We start from the raw sequence: 25,184 nt of genomic DNA, 5'->3' as shown, positions 1-25,184 counted from the left end.
TTGTGTATGTATGTTTATATGTGTGGTGGTGGTGTGTGTGTGTGTGTGTGTGTGTGTGATTGTGTATGTATGTTTATATGTGTGGTGGTGGTGTATGTGTGTGTGTGTGTGTCTGTGTGTAATTGTGTATATATGTTTATATGTGTGCTGATGTGTGTGTGTGTGATTGTATATGTTTATATGTGTGGTGGTGGGGTGTGTGTGTTTGTGTGTGTGTGTGATTGTGTATGTATGTTTATGTGTGGTGGTGGTGTATGTGTGTGTGTGTGTGTCTGTGTGTAATTGTGTATATGTGTTTATATGTGTGCTGCTGATGTGTGTGTGTGTGATTGTATATGTTTATATGTGTGGTGGTGGTGGGTGGGTGTGTCTCTGGGTGATTATGTATGTATGTTTATATATGTGGTGATGAGTGTGTGTGTGTCTGTGTGTGATTGTGTATGTATGTTTATATATGTGGTGTGTGTGTGAGTGTGTGTGTGTGTATTGTAGAATAAATGTGGCATAAAGCAGAAGGAGGAACACTGGGGAGAAAAGGAATGAACGGGGAAAGCAATGCAGGGAGAGGGGATGGGGAGGGATGTAGAGCAGAGGGCCAGGCTTCCGCAGTAATGACGCCTGGACAAGTCACAAGGAAATACACTTGGGAAGCTCGTCAAATGATACAGTTTTTAGGAAGAGGGAATGGAGTTACTTTGGATGGATGGATAAAAAGCCCTATATCAGTAAGTGAAAACCTCAGTGCCAGATGTGGGCTGCTTCTCTGTAAATTGTTGGCTAGGGAGGACCTTGCAGAGCCCAAAATAATATAGGCAACTGTTTAGGCTTATATCTGCCCTCCAGAACTGCATGGTAACAGCCTGTTGATGAGGGCACTGCTTGCCTTGGTCACAGGACAGAGAAAGTTCAGGCTGTAACTGGGCTGGGAGCTTCCTCCCCGCTGGCCAGCCTCAGAATCCCAGAAGGTGCTACAAGGCTGAGGGGGGAATTTTCTTTTCTTCTTCTTCTTTTTTTGTTTTTTTTGTTGTTGTTGTTTTTGTTTTTTTTGAGACAGGATTTCTCTGTGTAGCCTTGGCTGTCCTAGACTCACTTTGTAGACCAGGCTGGCCTCGAACTCACAGCGATCCAGCGATCTGCCTGCCTCTGCCTCCCGAGTGCTGGGATTAAAGGTGTGCACCACCATGCCCGGCTGAGGGGGGCGGAATTTTCAATAGCTATCAGCTATGGACTCCTTCTCCAGGGGGAGACTACTGATGTAATCTGTCACATTTTTCATGGGGGAAGCCAGCCACTCTCCAATTGGATTTGGTGCTGGATCCATAAGAGGACATTGACCTCCAGTGTTGTAAGCCTGGTCAAAAGCCTGTAGCTGAGGAGGTCATGTGCCCTAGGGGAGGAAGTTTCTATAGATTTTTAAAATTTTTTTCTAAGTGGACATGATGTGCCCACCAAAGTGCCTTCTAAGTAACTGTGTTTGTGCCCTGAGCACTACTGCAGTCAGCCATCAGAGAGCGTCAGTTTGCAGCAGAGACTCCTCAAACGTACGCATAATAAGTGACTGTTGAATGTCCAGCCATAAGTGGGATATTGCTCATACCCCCTTCACAGTACAGGGAACATTGTAGAAGATAGGGAGGAAACAAGGTCAAATGTAAAGAAAGGTGGAGGCGGGTAGCAGCGTGGAACACTGATGTGACAGGCCTGGAACTCTCTGCGAGCTCTCAGCATGTGGGATTTCCTGTATGAACTACACACACACACACACACACACACACACAGACACACACATACACAGATACACACACAGACATACACACACAGACACACAAACACATACATACACACACAGACACACACACACACAGACACACACACACACAGACACACAAACACATACATACACACACAGACACACACACATACATACACACACAGACACACACATACATACACACACAGACACACACACATACATACACATAGACACACACACATACATACGCACACAGACACACACATACATACACACACAGACACACACACATACATACACACACAGACACACACACATACATACACACACAGACACACACATGCCAACACCTTCTCAAAGAAGGCAGGGCAGCTGAGCCATGCAATCAGTTCTCCTGCCAATTGATTCAGACCATCATTTTGGTTTTTAGAAGTTGACATCTGGCCACTACTAACCTCAGATAACAGTAGCGGCTGCTGTTCTCAACTGGTTAGCTGAACGGGCCATACGCATGATTTTTTACACTGACAAATGAAAGGCTCCTTGCAAACTCAGTTTTCCCTTCACCAGATTCAACAAAACATAACATCATGAAAGGGGAAGAGAGGAAAAGTGGATACCTTAAGTTAGAATCACCAAGTCCTTGCTGTCTCCCACTACTCCTTAAAAGAAAAAAACTCCCAGGACATTCCATCCCTAAAAGTCCTTTGCATATGGCATAGGCACAATTAAACATGTGCTGGACAGATGAATATAATTAGCTCTCATCATAACATGAGGTAGAATATGTTCCAATCGGCCTGCCTCTGTCTCCTGAGTGCTGGGATTATAGGTGTGCACCACCATGCCCGGCCCATTTTGAAAGTTTTATGGAAGAAAATCCAGCTGAAGGACAGAGGTACATTCTACCCCCCACATGCCACTTCCTACACCATATATTTCCATAACTCAAACATGGGTGCATGTGCGTGTGCCTGTGTGTGTGCCTTTAAGACAAGGTCTCACTGTGGCCCAAGGTCTCAGGCTGACCCAAACTCATGGCAATCTTCTGCCTCTGTCTTCCAAGAACTGGGGTTAAAGGCATGAGCTACAGTGTTTATATAATACCTACATGTAAAAACTGCTGGCCACCAGTGCTCCTCATTTCCTGAACAGCGCCTCTTTCAGTGAGTGCATCATGCCCGATGCAGCAGGAAGCTGCCCAGTTGTGCACAGCCTGCTGTGGTTAGTGCGGTGACCTTGAGGGATAAGGCCTCCTGAGTCTGCCACAGGTGTCAGGACATGTGCCCAGGTGGCTTCCTGCAAATGACTACTCCCCCCCCCCCCCCTCCTTCCGCTGGGTGATTGCATTTCTTCCACCAGCAAAAAACAAAAAAAACCCAAAAAAACAAAAAACAAAAAAACAGGACCATAATAATAGACCATGAGCTCTGTGCATTTTCAAGGAGGTGATACAGCGAAGTTGTTGGTGTGACATGTTGTTGGTGGGCAGTGTGTGTTGGCTCTTTTGGGAGGAAGAATTCTGGTTTTTTTATAGGACATTTTACACATTTACATTTGCTGTGGGTTGAAGGAACATTGTGTTTTCTTTTATTGTTACTTTTACTCTTTTGTGCCTTTTTACTAGACCTCTAGTGGTTTTTGTACTCCCTGAAATTTAAAGGCTCATCGTTTATTGAGCCTTATTATCTAGGTTCCCAGACACTAAACTGACAAGCTTCCTGGAAACACACACACATGCTGGCCCCAAAGTCCTGCCGCTGGAGATAGCACCAGGCATGTCTTGCTTATTGAGATAAGGTAGCTCACTTTAGATCTTGTTTGGGCTCTTAACTGCTTTTATTCTTTAAGCTGTTAAACATGTAATTGGCAAGGTAAGGTTGTAAACTCAGATTTTAGGTTTTTCTCTGGCCTGAAGCAACCTCTTCCGTGTTACTCTCTATGCGCTGTATCCTGTGTTCTTCTGTTTAGTCTTGGCTGTCACAACCAGAAAGACAGAAACACATTTTTCTTGCATCTATAGAATCCTTAACAGAGAACGTTGAATTCTCTGATAGATGTGATGGTATGTATGTGTTTTCCTAGCACTGGGAAGGTGAAGACAGCCAAATTGGAAGTTCAAAACCATGCCAACCTATAGTGTGGGCCTGAGACCAGCCTGTGCCGTGTGAGACCTTATCTCGAAAAACCTGGGAAAACAAAACCAGTGAAATCCTAAAGCCCAGACTTGGAACTCGGGACAGAGTTTTGCTCTGTTTCGGCATCCACGGGAGCTTTGAGAGTTCTAAATGGAGGATGGGTTGGTTGTCTGTTCAGGGACCAGGAACAGCCTTGCAGACTCCTATAGCAGAAGAGGCAGAGAGCCACGCTTGCGTAGCATTTGAATTCTGTTTGGCATTAAGGCTTGTCAGATCCCAGCTTCATGACTGTCCCCCTGCCAAATGCATGTATGACTACAGACCCAATTTAGCTCACCACCGAGGAGCCCCTCACGCACTCAGACTGCGTAAAGTAAGGGTTCAGCCTTCTGTGGCTTTACAAATGGGGCAAAATCTGTTTCTGCCTTCGTGGGGCTCAGAAGTGTATCTTCCTTTTTGTTCTGACTAAAATTACTTGTTACCTCTGCTGTTTGACTGGAGGATAGATGAATAATATTCTGCAATGGCTGATTTTTTTTCTGGTCCCCAAGATTCTCTGAGAAAGTTTTCACACAGTGCAGATGCTCTTCCACTTACAAAGAAGCTATATCCCAATAAACTCATGGCAAGCTGAAAACATAGTCAGGAAGCACTTAGCACACACAACCCATGGAACACTGTAGCTTGGTTTACCTGCTCTAAGGGTATTGTGAACATTTGTGTCAGCCTACTGTAGCAGACTATTATGAGGAAGAATCTGTCTGTACATCAGTGATCAGGAAAACAGTAAATTTCTTTAAAAGTGTCTTCCTACTGAAGACATGGCACTCTAGCACAGTCACACCAAAAACTCCAGTCCTGACCTGTGCTTACAGGTGGGTAAAAGGTGACTGTCACTTAAGTCCCATCCCCAGTACCATCCACAATGGCACTGCAACATGCCTGTGTGCATGCCCACACATCCAAACAGAATCCACTGACTTATTTTTTTTAACTTGTAAGTTGAACAATTATAAATTAGCGACTATCTCTTTGTGACCATTTTATTCAAATTATTAATTTTATACCTAAGAGCTTTAATTTTCAATTTACTTTTATTTTATTTATTTATTTATTTATTTATTTATTTATTTATTTTTGGTCTGTGCCAGTCTGTTGGAAACAGGGACTGGCTAAAGTTGGCCTATAATCCCAGCACTCAGGAGTCAAAGGCAGGCAGATCTCTGTGAGTTTGAGGCCTGGGATACAGTTTAGTCCAGGACAGCCAAGGCTACACAGAGAAAAACCCTGTCTCAGCAAAGTAACAACAACAACAACAAAAGGGGCTGCCCTGGAACTCACTGTGTAGACCAGGCTGCCGTGGAACTTGTGAAGATCCTCCTGCCTCCACCTTTGCCTCTGCTTCTGCCTCAGGAGTACTAGAATGACAGACACTTGGCAGTCATAGTATTCACAGAGTTTTTCTCACTCCTAAACTTATATCAGGAAATTTTGGTGATGTTGGCTGTTCTTGGTCGTCAACTTGACTACATCTGGAACTAAAACTCAAAAATGGAGGGCACACCTGTGAGGAATGTTTGCTTAATTTTAAGTAGGAACATCCACTTCTAATCCAGATTTTGGTGCAGGAAGACACATCTTTAATTCAGATTATTTGAACTGGAAAAAAAAAAAGATATGCCTTTAATCTAGATCTTAAGGTGGGAAGACACACCTTTAACCTGAGCCACACCCTTCAGCCTTATAAGAGCCTAAGAGAAGGAAGCTTGCTCTCTTGGCACGGGTCGCCCTCACCTTGCTAGTATGTCCATCCCTCACTGGCATGAGTGCCGACTTCTTTGGGGTCACAGCATCTACTGAAAACCGATGGAGACATCCAGCCTCACAGACAAGCAGCTACGGGATTCTTGGGCTTCTCGTTAGCAGCCAGCGAGTGCTGGGTTAGCTGCACTACAGCCTGTAAGTCATTTTGAGGCATCTCTCCTCCCCTGATGCAGAGAAGGGTCCACTCTAGGAGTTGCTATCACTCTAGAGCAGTGGTTCTTCCTACTGCTGCGACCTTTTACTACAGTTCCTCATGTTGTGGAGACCCCCAGCCACAAGGTTATTTTCTCGTTGCTACTTCATAGCTGTTGTGAATCATAATAAAACATCTGGTGTCCAGGATATCTGCTGTGTGACTCCTAAAAGGGTCATGACCCACATGTTGAAAACTGCTATTCTACAGAAACCTGAGAAACACACATTTTTTTGTCATTTTAAAAATGCAAGATAATGAAGGCAACTCATACTTTTAGGAACGTTGTCTTTCTCCCATTTCAACAAAATTTCCCTCATCCTATTATCATATGTGAAACTAATGGATCAAAAAATACCTAACGATGTTAGTTGTAGCAAAGTTAAAATGTTCTGAAGTGCTGGGGATACAGTTCAGTTGGTGGGGTGTCCGTCTCTTTCATACACAAAGCCATGGGCTCCATCCCCAGGACCACATAAGCCAGCACTTTGGAGGTAGAAACAAGGGGTCAGACAGAAAGACAAACCAAACTAGAAAGGAGATTTATTGCTGGCAAGTGGATTTCTAAATTTAAGGCCAGCCTGATCCACAGAGTTCCAGGACAGCCAGGGAGGGCTACCCAGAAGACCAGTCTCAAAGGACAAAGCTATCTTCAGCAAAAGGAGCATTTGTATGAGGAGATATTTTAATTCCAAACATCTGTTCCACATGTATATGAATATATTTGTACCAGCATATACACAGACACACATTATAAATATAAGTATATATAGTAATATAAGAAAAAAATCAATGAACCAAATGGTTTTTGGAATTTGGAATTTTGACCTTAATAACAGGACTATATTTTATTAGATAAATTACAGGTCTTCAGACAAGATATCATATATTCGAGCCTGTCTTGGAATTTACTATGCAGCTGTGATGACCATGAATTATTTGTTTGGTTTTTTTGTTTTGTTTTGTTTTTGTTTTTGAGACAGAGTTTCTCCCTGTAGCCCTGGCTGTCCTGGAACTCTCTTTGTAAACCAGGCTGGCCTTGAACTCATAGTGATCCACCCGCCGCTGCCTCCCGAGTGCGAGTGCTGGGATTAAAGGCGTGCGCCACCAGGCCCATATATGGACTTTGCTTCTTAATAAAAATGGATGCAGAGAAAAGGAACACTGGGAGGTGGAGCTGTGTCTAAATGGAGAAAACTAGAAATGAGAATAGAAGCAGGTATTAGGTTGAGAGCTCATACAAAACAAAGTGGTCCTGATTAAAACTCTGGTGCATTGTGGTGTAGCCTGACAGAAAATGGAGAACACAGGAGGACTTAGGAAAAGATAGTCTCAGGGTGGCCTGGGGGCCTGGAATCAGCATCATGAGTCACATGGCTCCCTAACTTTTACCTCCCTTTTTGGAAGTGCATGGCAACCAGCTGTTTCCACTGATTAGTTTTGTTTCTTAGAGGAAAATTTTGTGCTAACAGCTAGGTTGTACTGTCCTTGTGGACATTAAATGGCATAACCTACTTGTGTTCTCAAATTGTTCACCAGCCTAATCTCATCTGTCTTTCTCATCATCCTTTGTGGTTAGCAAAATGGCTGTTAGCCATGAGGACACTTGACCTGGAGAACTTTACTCAGCCTAGTGATGAGCCCTAAAGGCTGAACAGAACTGGAAAGCCAGATTTCCTGGCAGCACTGCTAGCTGAATGTGCTTTGGGGAAAGGACAATTCAAACTGGGATGTGATCTTGAGGGTAAGCCCAAGGAACTGGGGACAGAAGATGAAAAGTGCGGGATGAACCGCGCTGTCTCCTGGCCTGCCCAACGCCGTGTTGAGTTCTTTGGAGAAACAGACAACAGTTTACACCCTGGAAAGCTCAGATGGTAAAAACAATGGGTGGAATTGTAGAATATTAATAAAATATTGTAAATGTATGTTTAAATAGTAGTGGCTATCTAACATAGGTGAAGGGCTGCCGTTGGGTCAGATAAGGGTGCAGAGTACAGATAATTTCTGGTTTATAAAGGCCCGATTAACTGAATTTGACTCAGAGGAAACTGTGCATTGTACCCTGGATGCAGGCTGTGGGATGCTGTCATGATACACCACTGTGGGCTGATGTATCCTGAGACTGTTTAAGGTAAGACAGATGCAGCCGCGATGTCCCATAGCTTAGATGTGTTAAGTCGCTTTTGTGTTTCGTTTCATTCTGTTGAGACAGGGTCTCACTAGCTTATCCTGAAACTCAAGATCCAAAATCCTTCCGCCTTACCCTTTCCGCCATGAGTGCCGGGGTGGCAGACCTACACCACCTACACCACCACATCTGGCTATTATTTTCAACTTGCTTTTAAACGTGTGCTGACAAGGCCGTACGTGTTTACGGGCTTAAAAGTGGGCTTTTAGCGTCAGAAGCATCTAGAGTTGGTTTCTGGCTCTGTTCGTTTCTGTATCGTATCACACAATGCTGCCCTTTGAAATTGCAGCTCTTAAGAGATGGGAGATGAAAACAGTAAACGGTTTTTCACAGTCATGGGAGCTGGGTGAGGAATTGCATAAGGAGTGTTAGGCATAGTGTGTGGCACTTATTAAAAGCCATTCAGCGAATGCTAGCTAACTGTTATAATAGATGAGTGAAACTGCAGAAGCCACAGAAGCTACCAAGGGAATCTTTTCGTTTCTGCCTATCAATATGTCCTTAGCAACTGCATGGGCCCTCCTGGCTTTAGAACGTACAGAAGAGCTTTTCTGTCCACACCTAAATAAGGATATTAAAGCCTCCTCGCCTAAGAAAGAGCATTTGGTGCTAGCTAGTTATGGTGGAGGCAGGCTTTTGGAATGACAAATCAGGCTGGAGAGATGGCTCAGTGGTTAAGAGCACTGGCTGCTCTTCCAGAGGTCTTGGGTTTGGGTCGCAGCACCCACATGGTGGTCCACAATCATCTATAACTACAGTTCCAGGAGACTTGATACCTGGCTTCCTTGGGCACCAAGCATGCAAATGGTTCACAGACATAAATTCAGGCAAAATACCCTCACACTAAAAATAAATCTTAAAAATAAGAACAATTAGACAAGACCTTTACCAGTGACTAGAGTTATAATTAGCACCACAAGTGGCTACAGCAGCCTTATGAGAGAGCACAATACTAAAGCTATGAGGATGGACTCTTCTACCTTGGGGCTGTGGCACTCTGGAGAGCTGGCCCTGTCCCTCTTAAAAGCAGGTGTGCCTGCCCTGTGGGCTTGGGTTGGGGAAGAGCTGGAAGGCTGACCCAGGCGCATATCCAAGGCTCACCTGGGTGAATTGTCTCACCCCAGCACTTACCCCTTCTAAGAGCTGCTGGAGCCCATGAAGGGGGGCTGGTCCTGAAGAGGCAAAACTGAAGGATCTCCATGACTCAGGGCAACCAGAGGACATACAAGAGAAGTCTGTGTAGCCTTGGCTGTCCTGGAACTCGTTCTGTAGACCAGGCTAACCTCATTCAGAGATCCCTGTCTCTGCCTCCTGAGTGCTGGAATTAAAGGTGTACCCTGGCAGGTCAACAAGACTGCTTACTCCTTCCCAAAAACTTCTACCAATAGGGGACTGAGTATTCAGATATATGGGCCTATGTGGGCTGTTCTTTTTTTAAAAAAAAATAATTTCTTTTTAATTTTATTATGTGCATTGGTGTGAGAGTGTCAGAGCCATTGGAACTGGCATTACAGACAGTTGTGAGCTGCCATGTGGTGGCTGGGAATTGAACCTGGGTCCTTTCGAAGAGCAGACAGTGCTCTTAACCACTAGACCATCTCTCCAGCCCCATTCTTATTCAAACTACCAAGAGATTATACAAGGAGTTAAGTTTCTACTCCCCAAAGCCTCTGACTTTGGTCACCGCTGTCTGTCCATAAGTCTGTGATGGCAGAGTGTCAGCAGAAAAGGCCACATTGAATCCCCAATATGGCGCCACTTCCAGAGTCAAAAACCCAGCTGTCTCGGAGCAAGTTGATCCTATCTGCCCCCTTCCACCATAGACGAGGTAGCATTTCCTCTTATCTGGGACAGCCATTTCTGCATGAAGAGTGCTTCTCCTTTCACACCCCGCTCCTGCTGAAGCCCTGCCATCACAGGTTGTCACACAGCACCTTACCCGCTATCCTACTCACCTGACGGAGCACTTTAAACATGAAGAACTGCAGCAGTGAGCTTGCGCACGTGGAAATCTGTCCCGCATTCCCCTCCATCCTGAGGCAGGGGACTTAGTGAGAGAGCACAGCAGTGCTCTCCTGCAATCTCAGTTACAGTGACAGGTCTCAGCAAGATTCTTCAGCAGGCTATGTGGGGTGGTTGGGATGGGAACGGCCCCCACAGGCACATGTTTGAGTGCTTGGTCCCCAGTTAGCGTAAACTCTTTCAGAAGGACTAGAAAGTGCGGCCTTCTCGGTAGGTCACTTGGTGTGGGCTTTGAGGTTTCAGAACCCCATGCCAGTCCCAGGCTCTCATTCCATCTTTTTCTTTCTACCTGCTCCCTGCAGATCCAGATATAAAAGCTCTTAGCTACTGTTTTGGTGTCATGCCTGCCTGCTTCCTGCCATAATGGGTCATGGTCTAGCTCCCTGAAACTGTAAGCCAGCCCCCAGTTACAGGTTCTGTTCTATAAATTGCCTTGGCCATGGTGTTCTCCTACGGCAAGAGGACAGTTAATAATAAGACACTGTATGTGTTCTGAGTAGACATCCTGTACAGCTTCCTCCATGGGATGCTCTCCATACCCAGGCTTCAGGTTATCAGCCCAAGGGATAAAGGGTTGGGAAAGGACGTGACACCTCTCATTAGGCCCCCAGTGACTCACCAGCAGAGTTACTACCTGTTTTTGTAACTTCATGCTCTGCTGACCCAGATATCTTAGTTCTAGAGGGAGAATGTTTCCATCAGGAGACAGAATAAAAAAAAAATTCCATTGAATTGGGAGTTAAAAAGATGACTGACCAATTTGTCTCCTCATGTCTCTAAGTCAACAAGGTAAGAAGGGGGGGGGGGGTTACAGTATTGATGAGGGTGACTGATCTGGCCCAATGAGGGGAAATTGGACTGGTACTCCACAGAGGAGGTGTGGAGACGTATGTATGAGTACAGGAGCTCCTACCAGGGACCTCTCAGTGTTTTATCTCCTAATTAAAGTCAATGGGAAACGACAAGAACCCAATTCAGAAGGAAATACGAAAGGTTTAGGCCCTTCCGCAGTGAATATTGTGTCACTCTCCCAATTTAAAAATGAGAACAACACACACACCCACTTTAGGGTTTACTGAGGAACCAGGCGATGGATGTGGTTGTAAACACTGACTGTGTTCACATGGCCAGTTACAGAGAGAGCTGCTGCTGCCATGAAGTAACGCTCATGTTTTATTATGATGACCTCCGCGTGAAGCAGGGTGTAGTGGCGTACCTTTTTAATCCCAGCACTCCAGAGGCAGAGGCAGGTAGATGAGGTCCAGGCCATTCTTGTCTACAAAATGAGGCTAGGACTACCAGGGCTCTGTTACACAGAGAAACTCTCTCTCAAAAATAAAAGATAAAAAAGAATATAAAACAAAAACAAAAAGATCCAACCGACCAACAACAACAAAAGAAACCAACAACAAAAAAGGCTACCTCTGTGAATATTGATAAATGTTCTCTCTGCTCTTTATTCTCTTTTATGTAACCTAACATATATTAACTCACAATCGGGAAGAGTAGAGATCCTCTCCTTTGGAGAAGGGAATCACTGCATTTTTGATTGGACACCAAATAGATATCTCCTGTTAGGCAAAGCCATTACATCTTATTGTCATCTTTAATTTGGAAATTAAGCATGGTTTAACCAGCTCTGTGTGGGGTTTTAGACTCACAGCACATTGATTTCTGATGGTTAGTTGTAGGTGTCACCTTCTCTGAGTTAAGGGATATCTACAGGACTGGGATGTATGTGTGGCATGTGAGTGGGTGGATGGAGCAGGGAGTGTCTCTACCTGCTGTTGGCTGGAGGCCTGAATAAAACAAAAAAGGAGAAAAGGTGATTCTCATTTATACTCCACACCCATACATACACTTCATCTCTTGTCTTTGGATGTCATAATGCCAGATTACTTGTGTTTGAACGCAGCAGCACCAAACATAATGGCACATGCTTGTAGGAGGAAAAGGATCAGAAGGTCAAGGTTATCTTTGGCTAACACTAAGTTCAAAGCCAGTCTGTCTCAAAAGGACTGAGAGAGAGAGAGACAGACAGAGAGACAGACAGAGAGACAGAGACACACAGAGAGACACACAGAAAGACACGGAGTGAGAGAGACAGAGAGACAGAGACAGAGAATACATATTTCTAAGGGTCAAATATGTCCCAAGTCATATTTTGGTGACATCAAGGTACAGCTAGTTCTTAGGAAAAATAGCTAGGGTCAGAAATTCTCCTAAGCTTTTGAACAAGTGTTATTCAACTTAACAAAGTACAGTTCACGGCCTCCTTGTGTGCAGCAGTGCCATGCCACATTTGTCTTGTAATAAACCTGTTCTTGGTGCCACTGAAGATCTGTTAGAGGAAAGCTATGAGACCAGCAGCCGCTGGAATGACCTCTTGGGAACACTCAGGCCTTCCCTTCTGCGACCTTACAGGCTCCCCCCACCCCCCTCCGCAGCAGGTCTCTGTTGGCATTCAATCTGTCTCAACAATGGTGAGCAATTAAAAGCTCTTGGACCTCACTTTTCACTTATTCTGCATTTTGACCCTCAGCAGCAACTTTTACTTCAAACACTTGGTAAATAAGCATTGAGTTGTCTTGGCGCTTAGTTCCTGGGTATGACATCTTTGGGAACCTAGTGTGGGTGGGACAGTGCAGAAAGGGGAAGCTAGAGAACAAAGTGAATAATCCTTCAGCCTTTATCATGGAATTTCTACCACCCAGCCTCTCTGTGGCTCAGGTGAAGGGACTTACACTGCAAATCACAGCACAAAAAATTAATTGGGCTTCCATCATTTGAGGCCTTTTATATGAAGTTGTGATGTAGATAGCCAACAGAGAAAAGCATATTTTCTTTTTCTTTCTTTTTATTTACTTATTTATTTATTTTGGTTTTTTTCGAGACAGGGTCTCTCTATGTAGCCTTAGCTGTCCAGGACTCGCTTTGTAGACCAGGTTGGCCTTGAACTCACAGCGATCCACCTGCCTCTGCCTCCCGAGTGCTGGGATTAAAGGCGTGTGCCACCACCACCCGGCTAAAAGCATATTTTCTATGTGAAAGTCTACCTTGAAAGGCACATAATAAGTTCTTTATCTTCATTATTTCCCACAATTCATGGGGTGGAAATATCAGTCGCTCCACTCTGCAGGTGACGAGATTAAGGTGTGGGGAACACCTGTAAATTCTTGCAGGTAGCAGGCCTCAAGCAGAGCCACGTGTGCACTCTCTTACTCTTTTATCCATGTACTGTCACTCTGGAAGCTGTGTAAGTGACAAAAAAAATATGAGGGGTCGGGATGAAAAGGACGCTAGTGCAAATGAAAAGACATCAACCAGTTCTCCAGCCATCCCTGCTAGGGGTTTCCCCAATACTACTTAATATCCTATTGTCTTCTCTCTGCCCTCTGTGGCCAGGGGCTGTAGAACACTGTCCTTAGGGGTACTTCAACTGTTCTAGCTTCTTCCTAGAACAGTTACAGGCTTGGTATGGGAAAGATTTCATGGGAGACTTGTACTGAGCCCACTAAGACCTTTAGGTTTCACTTCTGACAGATACATCTGTCAGAAATTGTGGCGTGTTTTCTTTCTACGGGCACTATCTAAATCAGGAGAGGTGTCCAAAAAAGCACCCCCCCCCTTTTTTTTTAGCCATCTCCAACTTGGTTCCAACGTTCATAAGCAAGTCTCAAGGAAAGGACCTGCAAAGAAATGCCAAGTTCGCCAACCATGGGGGCGCATGCCTTTAATCCCAGGCAGAGGCAGACAGATTGCTGTGAGTTGGAGGCCAGCCTGGTCTACAAAGTGAGTCCAGGACAGTCAAGGCTACACAGAGAGACCCTGTCTCAAAAAAACAAAACCAACCAAACAAGCCAGGTTCTGTGCTCCTGGTGCCTAAGAGCAGGTTTTGAGATTCAAATTGCACAGGTGGATGGATTCCCCCTGGAGTGACTGAAACCGGAGGCAGGAACATGGGCCCCTCAACCCATCGCATCATTGAGATTAGCTTGTATGAGATGATAACTGGCCTTTTAACATGTAGGTGACTAGCCATAAGGCCATGTCAACAATCTGCAAGGCTTTCCGTGAGGCCACACATCGTGTTTGATCAGCCAAATCTTAAAATACCTAAACACAAGGCTCTTGATATTTTCTAAACATTTTATTTGCTGTTCACTGTATGGTGTGAAATCAGTCCCCGGCAACATTCCACAAATGGGGGAACTAAGCTGGGTTTTCAGCCCGTCATAGACTTACCTGCTTGTTACTATCTAGATTTTCATTCTTCCAAGTTACACTGTCTCCCCTAATTAACCTTTAAAACTTCTCTTTCTAGAAAGAATGTCCATAGAACACTGGTGTTACCATTCCCTGGGCCGGGGAGCCCCACCATAAATGAAGCATGTGGTAATGTGGGTTTTAATAACTCTTAATGACATTATTGTGGGCGATGTATACGTCCTAGTCTTCTGCCGTACCACTCTCATCTTCCTGCACGTCACTTTTGACAGTTGCAGATCTGGATGGCAATAATGATGATAGAAACCGTGCTCTATAAATAGATGCCTAGCCACCACTTGTCCGTAATAGCTGTCATGAATCAACTCATTTGTCGTCATTTTCCCCTCGGGGATTACTATTTTAATAGAAAGACATGGTCTTGGGTGACAGCCTCCAACAGAAACTCTCAGCTCAGTTGCTCTCTACAGTAATTGCACTCTCTCTGTTCTGTGTGTTTTGAGAATGCCCCCAAGGAAGGGCTTCTACATACATTGCCAATGAGCATAAAAAAGTGGGGGGAATCTATAGAATCTTGAGCAACACAAGTTATTTTCTTGTTGTCAGTGGAATGAAAGTCTAGGTAGGCAAGGCCAGCAGAGTCGACTTGAGGGAGCCCAAGAGTAGACGTAGCATTTCAAACCATTTCCTCTAATATATGGAGAAACCGCCACTTGTGAGACTTTGAATTGAGTAGTAGTCATTTTAAACTGTCATGCTATTTGGATAGTCTATTTTTCTTTTCTTAATTTGTGTGTGTGTGTGTGTGTGTGTGTTTCCAGACAGGGTTTCTCTGTGTAGCCTTGGCTGTCCTAGACTCACTTTGTAGAGCAGGCTGGCCTAGAACTCATATCGATCTGCCTGCCTCTGCCTCCCAAGTGCTGGGATTAAAGGCGTGTGCTACCATGCCCAGTTGGATAGTCTATTTTCAACAAAACAACTTTGTGCTTTACTGGAAAATGTTTTTGCTTCAGTTTTCATCTTGGTAAGCCATTTCCACAAGAGTTTTTGGTTGTGTTTTAAGCAATACTGGAGCATATTTGTGAGACCACTGGCTTAGAGAGTGTCGGTTACATAATTAACCAGTCTCCAGTCAAAGCTCAGTACTTTCTAGCTGCAGGAGAAATTGCAGGGCGAGTGAAGCAACCCGACCTTCTGGAGTTCTCCAGAGAACTTGATCGCCCTCTAGGCTGCAGACATCAGCTGAGTCTGTCAGGCCGGTAGGCCACTTAGCCGCGAGGGAGGAACTGGGAACTGGACCGGATAACCTCCTGGTAGGAGGACTATCTGGACCAAGAAAGGAAGAACAGATCAAGTGGTTGAATAGCTGCCACAGGGCAGCCTCATGCCGTGCACGGTTAGCAGGCGCATCGAACAGTCCTCCAGTCTCCCTCCCCCCTCCACTGCCTTGTGTCACCTTCCTGTTCGGAAGTCTTAGTAGGTTGCTGGGACAGAACTGGGGGCGCCTGCTCCACCCATCAGGTATCCGGTTGGAAGAAAAGCCAGTCTCAACAACTTGATTCCCCCTTCTGTCAAATGATAAGGTTAGCAGACCGTCCGTCTCCAATCGCTGACGGTTCCGGGCAAGGGGGAGAAAGGGCACATCCAAATCGGCCCTTTTCTGTTCCAACCACAAATATATGGTTGTGTCTTCTCTTTATTGCACTTGGAGGCCTCTAACTTGAATTCCATGTTGCTCTTGGAATGCAAGCCTGAGAGCTTTCCTTAGAGACCAAACCCTGTGCGTTCCCCCTCTCCGCCCCCCTGCACTGATTTGCGGTGATAATCAGTTTAGTTACATTTCTTGTGTGTCTTGCTGGTGAAATAAGCCTAGGACGCTGATGACTGTAATTTTCTGGATGATGTTGCAACGGCGGGATAAATAGCTCAGTGGCTGAACTTTGCAGCTTGTTCCTTTCCTGTATGTAAATTCCCTTTAGATATAAAGTGGGGTTCAGAACAGACCGGCAATAACAGCCTCTGCCTGGCGCTCCCATGTCCTCTGGCGCTTCCAGCAGCCTCTTCAGAAACTCATAGCCTGGGGGCTAACTCGGGCGGTAACTAGCTCTTCCTCGGGACCTCCATAAAGTGTCCCAGCCTTCACATTCCCAGCACTGTGAAGAATGAAAGAGGAGACCATACGATCCCCTTGGAAAGGTTCGTGCGTTGAGTGCCATAGTTTGGATGGGACGGGAAAAACAAAGGTATCTGGGGGCGGCATGGGGAAGCTGCGAGCATTAGGTGATGTACTTGCGAGGGTCTGATGGAAGGCAGTCATTCTGATTTACTGTTTTTAAACAAATAAGCAAACTTTGTGATGTGTTTCTTTTCCTAGAAGGAAAGTTATCAGGCAGGTGGGGGGCAGGGCAGGACCAGGCTAAATAAATGACTGGTGGTGCCACATGGTTTGTGGAGGCACCCGCTGGCAATAACAAAGTTCATGGTGTGTGCATAATTCAGAGCACGGAAAAAGCAGCTTGGGTTGGCTGCTGTGATTTTGGGATCGCCCACACCTTGTTTTAGGCTGCAGTGCCAATTTTGGGCACCCTGCGTGTATTTGAAGAGCGGGTACTAAGCAAAATGTGCCTCTTGGAGAGAGCATGTGCATCCCCCTGATCCCTGGTCCCCTCTGGCTGTCCGAACTGAGCAATCCAGTAGCAGTAGCAGATAAGACGAGAGATCATACTAGGTGGCTGCGGCTACGGCTTACAAATGAACCGCTGCCCAAGCTTCGCATCTTTCCTGCTGGACAACTAGTATTTTGGAGTGTTTCAGCTTTAAAATGCTAGGCCCTTCGCAGCAAGGGTTCACAGCAGGGCAGTCGCCGCAGACTGCAGCGCCGGTTACTTGTAGCCGCCTTCCCCCCTGGGCCCAGACCTGGAGCTCCGGGCTTCCTAGCCAGCGCTGGCGCGCGTCCCCGCGTTGGCGGTCAAGCTGCAGCGCCAGGCATCCCCCAGCGGCGGGGTTACTGTAAGGCACCTCATTCCTCTGCCCAACCCAAGCTGCCTCCTGCAGGTTTCCCCTGTCCTCAGCTTTCTGAGAGGAGCCTCTTAACAAATAAACAGTTAACGGGGTTCAGTTATATGTGAACTTGAGAAAAAAAAAAGGTGATAACATTAAGACTAACGCAATCAGCCATGAGGTAACCCAAAGGAGGGCAGGGGAGATGAGAAAGAACAGGCAATGCAACGCCCTCATGCAGTTTTCTTTTGAGGGGCTAGCACCCAGGCAGGAGTATTGATGGCGCAAGGGTCACTCTAGGTCGGCCCCGGAGAGAAAACTCCGTCTCCCTCTAACGGGCCACCTCTTCACGTGTTCTTGGCATGGCTAGGATTAAAATTTGCAAGGCTCAAAATTTATGTGCGGAAGGGACAGAATGTTCTCGGAGATTAGTTGGGGGGGGGGGAAGTGAAATGAAGATTGTACTTTTTCTTGTAGTGCAGACCTATTTCCTCCCCCTCCCCTACACATTCCTGACCCCCCTCCCCCCGCTCTTTCCTTCCTTCCTCCCTCCTCTTCCAAGTTCTGGGATTTTTCAGCCTTGCTTGGTTTTTGGCTAAAAGCACAAAAAAGGCGTTTTCGGAAGCGACTCGGCCGTGCACAAGGGCCATTTGTTTGTTTTGGGACTGGGGCAGGAAATCTTGCCGGCCTGAGTCACGGCGGCTCCTTCAAGGAAGCGTCAGTGTTCGCCGATCGGTCGCCATCGCCCGCTGCGCGCCCCTCGCTCCGGCAGCCATGGGGGAGATGCAGGGCGCGCTGGCTCGGGCTCGACTCGAGTCTTTGCTCCGGCCCCGCCACAAAAAGCGGGCGGAGGCGCAGAAAAGGAGCGAGTCGGTCCTGCTGAGCGGACTGGGTAAGCGCCGCCGCCCCGGCCCGGTGGGGACTCGCCTCCGGAGGGGCAGGGATGTGGGTGGAGGTCGGATGGAGACCGGGGTACGGTGCTGGAACTTGGAAAGTGAGCAGCGGGCCGGGAGACGGAGGAGGGAGAGGTGGGCGCTGAGCCCTGCGATGTGGCGCTCCACTCGGGCAGTACGGGAGAGGAAATGGAAAATCACTGGGACTCTCCACTCCTCCAGTCCCCTCCTCCCGGCCCGGCAGAGCGTAGCCGAGTGCAGCCCCGCGCGGGGTTCCGCGCGCACAGCCACCGGGGACCCTTGGTCCTGCCTTGGGGCGGCCAGCCCAGCTTGCTCCGGACCAGGCGGCCAGCCGCCCGCGTCCACCCGCATCTCGGTGAGCAGCCGGCGCGGCGGCAGGGGCGTGGCCTCGCGGTGGTGGGCGGAGCTCAGAGCCTTCTCGTCCCTCCGGTCCCGCCCCCTCGCGGCGCAGGGCTTATAAAGCCGGTCGCGCGACCGGAGCCCACAGTTGTTGCCTGAGCCAGTTTCACTGCTTCCAACTATCTCCCTGTACTCTTTTTCGGGGCGATGACTGTGAAAACCGAGGCTGCTAAAAGCACCCTCACCTACTCCAGAATGAGGGGAATGGTAGCGATTCTCATTGGTGAGTGTTGGAAACGCACCGGCCTTGTGTAGGAGAGACGACGTGGGAAAGTTCGAGGGTGTAGAAGGACCAGAGTCAGATTAGCCTGTGGCGTCGGACGTTACCGAGCCGCCTAAACCTTTTTTTTTCTCTCTCTCTCTTTAACTTATAGCTTTTATGAAACAGAGAAGGATGGGCCTGAACGATTTATTCAGAAGATTGCCAACAACTCCTATGCATGCAAACAGTAAGTTTGGGGTTATTGGAGGAAAAGAAAAGAATTGTTTACATTTACGATCAGCCAATACTTACTTATTACCACTTGTTAAGGGGGGGGGGGGGAGCTTAAGTCTTTTCTCCAGGGCAGAGATCTCTTCTGGTCTTGAGCAAACTGGCTTAGTTTAAACATTTAAAACATTCATTAATTATGGTTACAGCTTGCCCCAGAGATGTAAGAAATTCTCGTGATGTTTACCAGATCGAGGTCCTCTCTCGGTGAACAAACCTTAATTTGTATTTTAACCGGGATGCTTTCTTTACCTACCGTTTCTGTAGGTAATTCATTCGGATGTTTTTGGTTTAAATACCGACCGGTTGAGTCAGAAATTAGAGTTGTGTTTGTGTGCCCTCTGGTGGCGAATTAAGAGTTTCTAAACCGGCCTTTTAATCTCCGCAGCCCTGAAGTCCAATCTATTTTGAAAATCTCCCAACCTCAGGAGCCCGAGCTTATGAACGCCAACCCCTCTCCGGTAAGTACCCTCTTTCTTGTCTGTGAGGGAGAATCCTAAGTGAATCGGCATTTCTGTAGTGGCTAGTCAAGGCGGCATTTGTAAAAAGTTATTGCTAAGTCAGGAATGTCTGTCCACAACATCACAAGTGGCATAAGTTTAAGTACTGAGTCACTGGAATGTTTTGAAAGGCATAGTTCGTAAACGTTCATCTGTTAACAGTAAGGCTGTGTTAAACGATGATGTTTTGTTTTCTAGCCAAGTCCTTCTCAACAAATCAACCTCGGTCCGTCCTCCAATCCTCACGCCAAACCGTCTGACTTCCACTTCCTGAAAGTGATTGGAAAGGGCAGTTTTGGAAAGGTTCTCCTAGCAAGACACAAGGCAGAAGAAGCATTCTATGCCGTCAAAGTCTTGCAGAAGAAAGCCATCCTGAAAAAGAAGGAGGTACAAGCGCCACCTGGTGGCTGGGGCTCTCAGGCCTCGTGAATAAGTTTGAACCTTTGGTTTGGTGCCAAATTGAAATCTGAATTTGCCACTGATTGTCATCTTTTTCCCCACGCCTAGGAGAAGCATATTATGTCAGAGAGGAATGTTCTGCTGAAGAACGTGAAACATCCTTTCCTGGTGGGCCTTCACTTCTCTTTCCAGACCGCTGACAAACTCTACTTTGTTCTAGACTACATCAACGGTGGAGAGGTGAGCTGCGGGAGTAGCTGCAGGTTCTCTGCTTAGTTCGCTTGATTAGTTTTTAAGATACGTAAGGGGGTGGGGTACTACCAGAATTAGTTTTGTTTTGTTTTGTTTTGTTTCATATACTACCAAGTTTCAGAGTTAACCTATCATTTCAGGCCACTTGCTGTATGTAACCTTTCTCTTCAGGCCTGATTTCTCTGGCAGGCCTGATTAAATGAGCCCACTCAGCCTTGCTCTGTTTTTGTCTCTCACAGCTGTTCTACCATCTCCAGAGGGAGCGCTGCTTCCTGGAACCACGGGCTCGCTTCTACGCTGCTGAAATAGCTAGTGCCTTGGGCTATCTGCACTCCCTAAATATCGTTTATAGGTAAGAGTCAGGGCTACCTTGCTGGGAAGGAGGGGCCTGGCAGAACCTTTGGAGTCATAACGTAGTGTGATATTATGTGCAATTTGGTCACTTCTGAAAGCTTCCCCCAGCACGTGAGCGGTCTTGACTCCAGCACCAAGAGGGTGGGGCCTAAGCCTGAGCAGTCTACCAAGGACTCTCGTCCTGTGATTAGCACGGGGATGGATTAAAACCCCTAAAGCAGCCAGCAGTTTTCAGAGGATTTGTCCCGAAGCCAAATTAACCTGTGCGACCACTCTTGATTCTCCCCACAGAGACCTAAAACCAGAGAATATTCTCCTCGACTCACAGGGGCACATTGTCCTCACCGACTTCGGCCTCTGCAAGGAGAACATTGAGCACAATGGCACAACATCCACCTTCTGCGGCACGCCTGAGGTGGGTGGTCTCCACTCGGCACCGACCTGCCCACACCCTTCCATCCCACACCCTTCCCAGAGACCCGTGCAGTGATGCTTTTATGTACAAAAAAAGGGAGCAAGCTCTTAAGGACTGCAAGTGAGAATACAGGGGTTGTTGAGTGCCTCTGAGGATCATCTCCACCTCATGGTACCACTAGGTGCCAAGTTGCTCCCTAAATGTGTCAGTTATACACACAGGGGATGAGCTAGCCACAGAGTATAGGGGCTTGTGACTAGGAAGCAATCCAGTGTACATACCCAGCCAGGTGACTGGTTCTGGCCTTTCAGAGCATGTGCTTGCTGTCACGATTTCCTAGGGTTGAGTGTTAACCTCTTTTCTGGTCTGTCATTTCAGTACCTTGCTCCTGAGGTGCTCCATAAGCAGCCATACGACAGGACGGTGGACTGGTGGTGCCTCGGGGCTGTCCTGTATGAGATGCTCTATGGCCTGGTGAGTGACACACAGAATCATGCCATGCCACTGTAAAGCAGCTTGTGGGTGTGCTTGAGTGCGGCATAGCTACCATGTCACATCCTTACCAGCAAGATACTGAAAGCAGTAAAGGAGACTGGCTATTTTGCACGTACATTTTAAAAGCAATGTCTTCTGAATTATTTTTTCCTGCAGTAGTCTTGTTTGAATCTTAAGGCGGTATTGATGACTATACTGAGCAACACCAGCAACACTTTATTGGGTTTCTACAGCCTACTGCAGAAGACTACACTTAACCTGTGTAGTATTAGCTCATGCCCCGTCACACACACACACACACACACACACACACACACACACACACACACACACACACACTGTCTCTAGTAGAGCTTGTAAAATAGACATCTAAATCATGGCTATTTTGACAACCATCTCTGCTTCATCACTTTGCCTGTATGTAATATACACCAGACAAAACTTGAGTTGAATCTGAAGGGCTCCCGCCTTCCTTCCCCAGCCTCCGTTTTACAGCCGGAACACGGCGGAGATGTACGACAACATTCTGAACAAGCCCCTCCAGCTGAAACCAAACATCACCAACTCAGCCAGGCACCTCCTGGAGGGCCTCCTGCAGAAGGACCGCACAAAGAGGCTGGGCGCCAAGGACGACTTTGTGAGTACTGCCGCCCTCCTCCTGTCCCCGGGACCTCAGGGAGGAGCAGTGACCTCCTGGCCTTGTCTTGAGTTCCACCCGCCTAAACAAATCTGTTCTCTTTCCAACAGATGGAGATTAAGAGTCATATTTTCTTCTCCCTGATTAACTGGGATGATCTGATTAACAAGAAGATCACACCCCCGTTTAACCCGAACGTGGTTAGTATCTGTTTGTTGTCTAAGAACAGTGAGGCCCAGACGGTTCCTCTTAGGTCAGGATTTGAAGAAGCAAATAGCAGGTGCTGTCCATAGACTCAACTATCCCAGCAAAGCTCACTACATGTGAATACATGCATTAACTAAAGACAGTTGCCAGGCCTGGTGACACATACGTGGACCGCCTGAACCTCAGGAGTCAGAAGCAGGGTTGATGTGAAGCCAGCCTCAGCTACATAGCGAGATCTTGTAATTGCTGATCTCAACTCTGGAGCCTTTAGAGTTTTAAAGGTTCCCTGTCCTTGTTGCCCTGTGTGCTCTCTTTGCTGAGTGTGTTTCCCCTTCTTGTCACAGAGCGGACCCAGCGACCTTCGGCACTTTGACCCTGAGTTTACTGAAGAGCCTGTCCCCAGCTCCATCGGCAGGTCCCCTGACAGCATACTCGTCACAGCCAGTGTGAAGGAAGCTGCGGAGGCCTTCCTTGGCTTCTCCTACGCACCTCCCATGGACTCTTTCCTCTGAGCACTCTTGGGATGGTTCTGAAGGATTTCCTTGGTGTTTTCTAAAGTGTTTTAGCTAGCCTTTGGAGGAGTTGCCAGCTGACAGACATCTTAAGAGAGAATTTGCACACCTGGAGGCTGGGCAGCCCCAGCGCACACCGCTTGATGGAAACTTTCCGAAGAGCACGTCCTCCTCTCAGTGAGCTCGTGAGGTTTTCATTTTATTTCTTCCTTCCAACGTGGTGCTAGCTCTAAATGAGCGCCAGAGTGCCGCCTTAGACAGACACCCCGGTCGCGTTCGAAGGAAGATGCAGGTCTGAGAGGGATCTCCTGCAGGTCTGTCTGAGCTGTGATCACGAATATTCTGCAATGTGCCTTTTCTGAGATCGTGTTAGCTCCAAAGCTTTTCCTATCGCAGAGTGTTCCGTTTTGTTCTGTTTGTTATTTTACCTTGTGGGTTTCCCATGTGAACGAACAGTGTGTGGTGTGAGTGTGCTATGCCTGATCACAGACGGTTTTGTTATAAGCATCAATGTGACACTTGCAGGACACTACAATGTGGGACATTGTTTGTTTCTTCCATATTTGGAAGATAAATTTATGTGTAGACTGTTTTTTGTAAGATATAGTTAATAACTAAAATCTATTGAAACGGTCTTGCAATGACGTGCATCCAGATGCTTAACGAAAGCATTGCTGCTACAAATATTTCTATTTTTAGAAAGGGTTTTTAATGGACCAATGCCCCAGTTGTCAGTCAAAGCCGTTGGTGTTTTCATTGTTTAAAATGTCACCTGTAAAATGGGCATTATTTATGTTTTCTTTTGCATTCCTGATTATTGTATGTATCGTGTAAAGAAGGTCTGTACATTGGGTTATATATAACACTAGTATATTTAAACTTACAGGCTTATTTGTAAACCATCATTTTAATGTACTGTAATTAACATGGTTATAATATGTAAAATTCCTCCTCCCTACCACACAACTTTTTTTGTGTGCGATAAACCAGTTCTGGTTTGCAATAAAACCTTGAAAAATATTTGCATAAATTGTGTCATGTGTTACTTTTTATTTTGATAAACTGGACTGGATGGGGGCACAATAGTAGATCAATTTAAAAATACTTTGGTAAGCTCAGTGTAGTAGCACATACTTTCAATATCCAGCACTTGGGAGACTGAGGCAGGAGGATTATTGTGAGTTTGGGGATAGCCTCAGCAAAAGAGACAAAGTCAGTTTGCTTCCAAGAGACTTGGCTACTTATTCAGGAATGATTGGGTCCCAAGGGCTTCCTGGGGCTTGGTTGGATGGCTGGTCTCCTGGCTTCTGGTGTAGGCCTTTTCCTAACATACAAAGGCCTGGGCTGGCTCTCCAGCACTGAGAACCTATATTCCCAGTATTTTGTGCTGCCAGTCATTAACCCACCCAAACAATGCTATAAAGTAGCACTGTGTATAAAGTAATGGTTCCTGTGATGACTGTCCCGGGAAGTCCGATGACTGCTTGTCCTCACATATTTCTTATCATAAGTGACAGGTAATTCTCAGGGTTGGGCTGTAGTCTGCGTGCTAGGGACCTGGTTGTGAGCAAGACAGGTCACTGCCCTCCCACAGGCTGAAAGGGTGATCAGGGTGATGGTCTGAGAGTGCGAGGGAGTGCCACCAAAGAGGGCAGGTGCATGTCACAAATGTCCATGTTCTCAACAAGCTGTCCTACTTTCTCAGGAGTACCCAGGGTGGGCTCAGGAGAGAGGACCCAGTTCCTAAGTCAGCGGGAGGTCGCCTCTCAAGGGCCACCAGGCTGTGGGTCTGGCCTGCAGAGCCCTCTCCCAAGGTCTGTCCCACTGGGAATTACTGGAGAGTGTCTCAAGCATCAGTTCTCTGGACTTTTCACACAAGTCCCTAGCGCATCAGGGGTCACCAGTGGGTCCTGCGGCTGCCTGCAGCTTTCCATTAAATGCTAGACATCCGCTCTCCTGTCTCCTCATTCTCCCACCCACCCAAGGGGGAATTGTGACTGCTCCCCTCTTCTGACTCTGAAGACCTCCACTTAGCCCCTGGCCCCACCCCCCACCCCACCATCTCCACAGCTTCTAGAGTCAGGCAAGGGTTAGCTTCTCTTCGTCAGATTTCTTGTAGTGCGCTGAAGGAGTGGGATCAAAGTGAGAAGATGGCAGCTCCCAGCTCCCAGTGGACCCAAATGACGTGACAGTTGTGGTACTAGGCATTAGCTTCATACTACGTTCTCTATCAAACCAGCCATTCAGGAGAATCTTAGCCTGTGT

The 25,184-nt window shown here is 46.8% G+C and overlaps 1 protein-coding gene across 1 annotated transcript; it reads left to right on the top strand.

The window, feature by feature from the left end:
- Positions 1-17,968: 17,968 nt before the first annotated feature.
- Positions 17,969-23,341, top strand: LOC127205334 (serine/threonine-protein kinase Sgk1-like). The gene is given in 12 exon segments (XM_051164589.1): positions 17,969-18,237; positions 19,033-19,062; positions 19,065-19,107; positions 19,537-19,609; positions 19,847-20,035; positions 20,156-20,287; positions 20,539-20,651; positions 20,945-21,068; positions 21,447-21,542; positions 22,045-22,200; positions 22,311-22,400; positions 22,752-23,341. Coding segments are annotated over 12 exon segments (1,332 nt in total). The 5' UTR covers positions 17,969-18,119; the 3' UTR covers positions 22,920-23,341.
- The last annotated feature ends 1,843 nt before the right edge of the window (positions 23,342-25,184 follow it).

This window comes from Acomys russatus, chromosome 21, assembly GCF_903995435.1.
Source record: "Acomys russatus chromosome 21, mAcoRus1.1, whole genome shotgun sequence".
NCBI classification, from domain to species: Eukaryota; Metazoa; Chordata; class Mammalia; order Rodentia; family Muridae; genus Acomys; species Acomys russatus.
The sequence above is the reverse complement of the archived record's forward strand: the minus strand, read 5'-3'. Positions and strand labels throughout refer to the sequence as shown.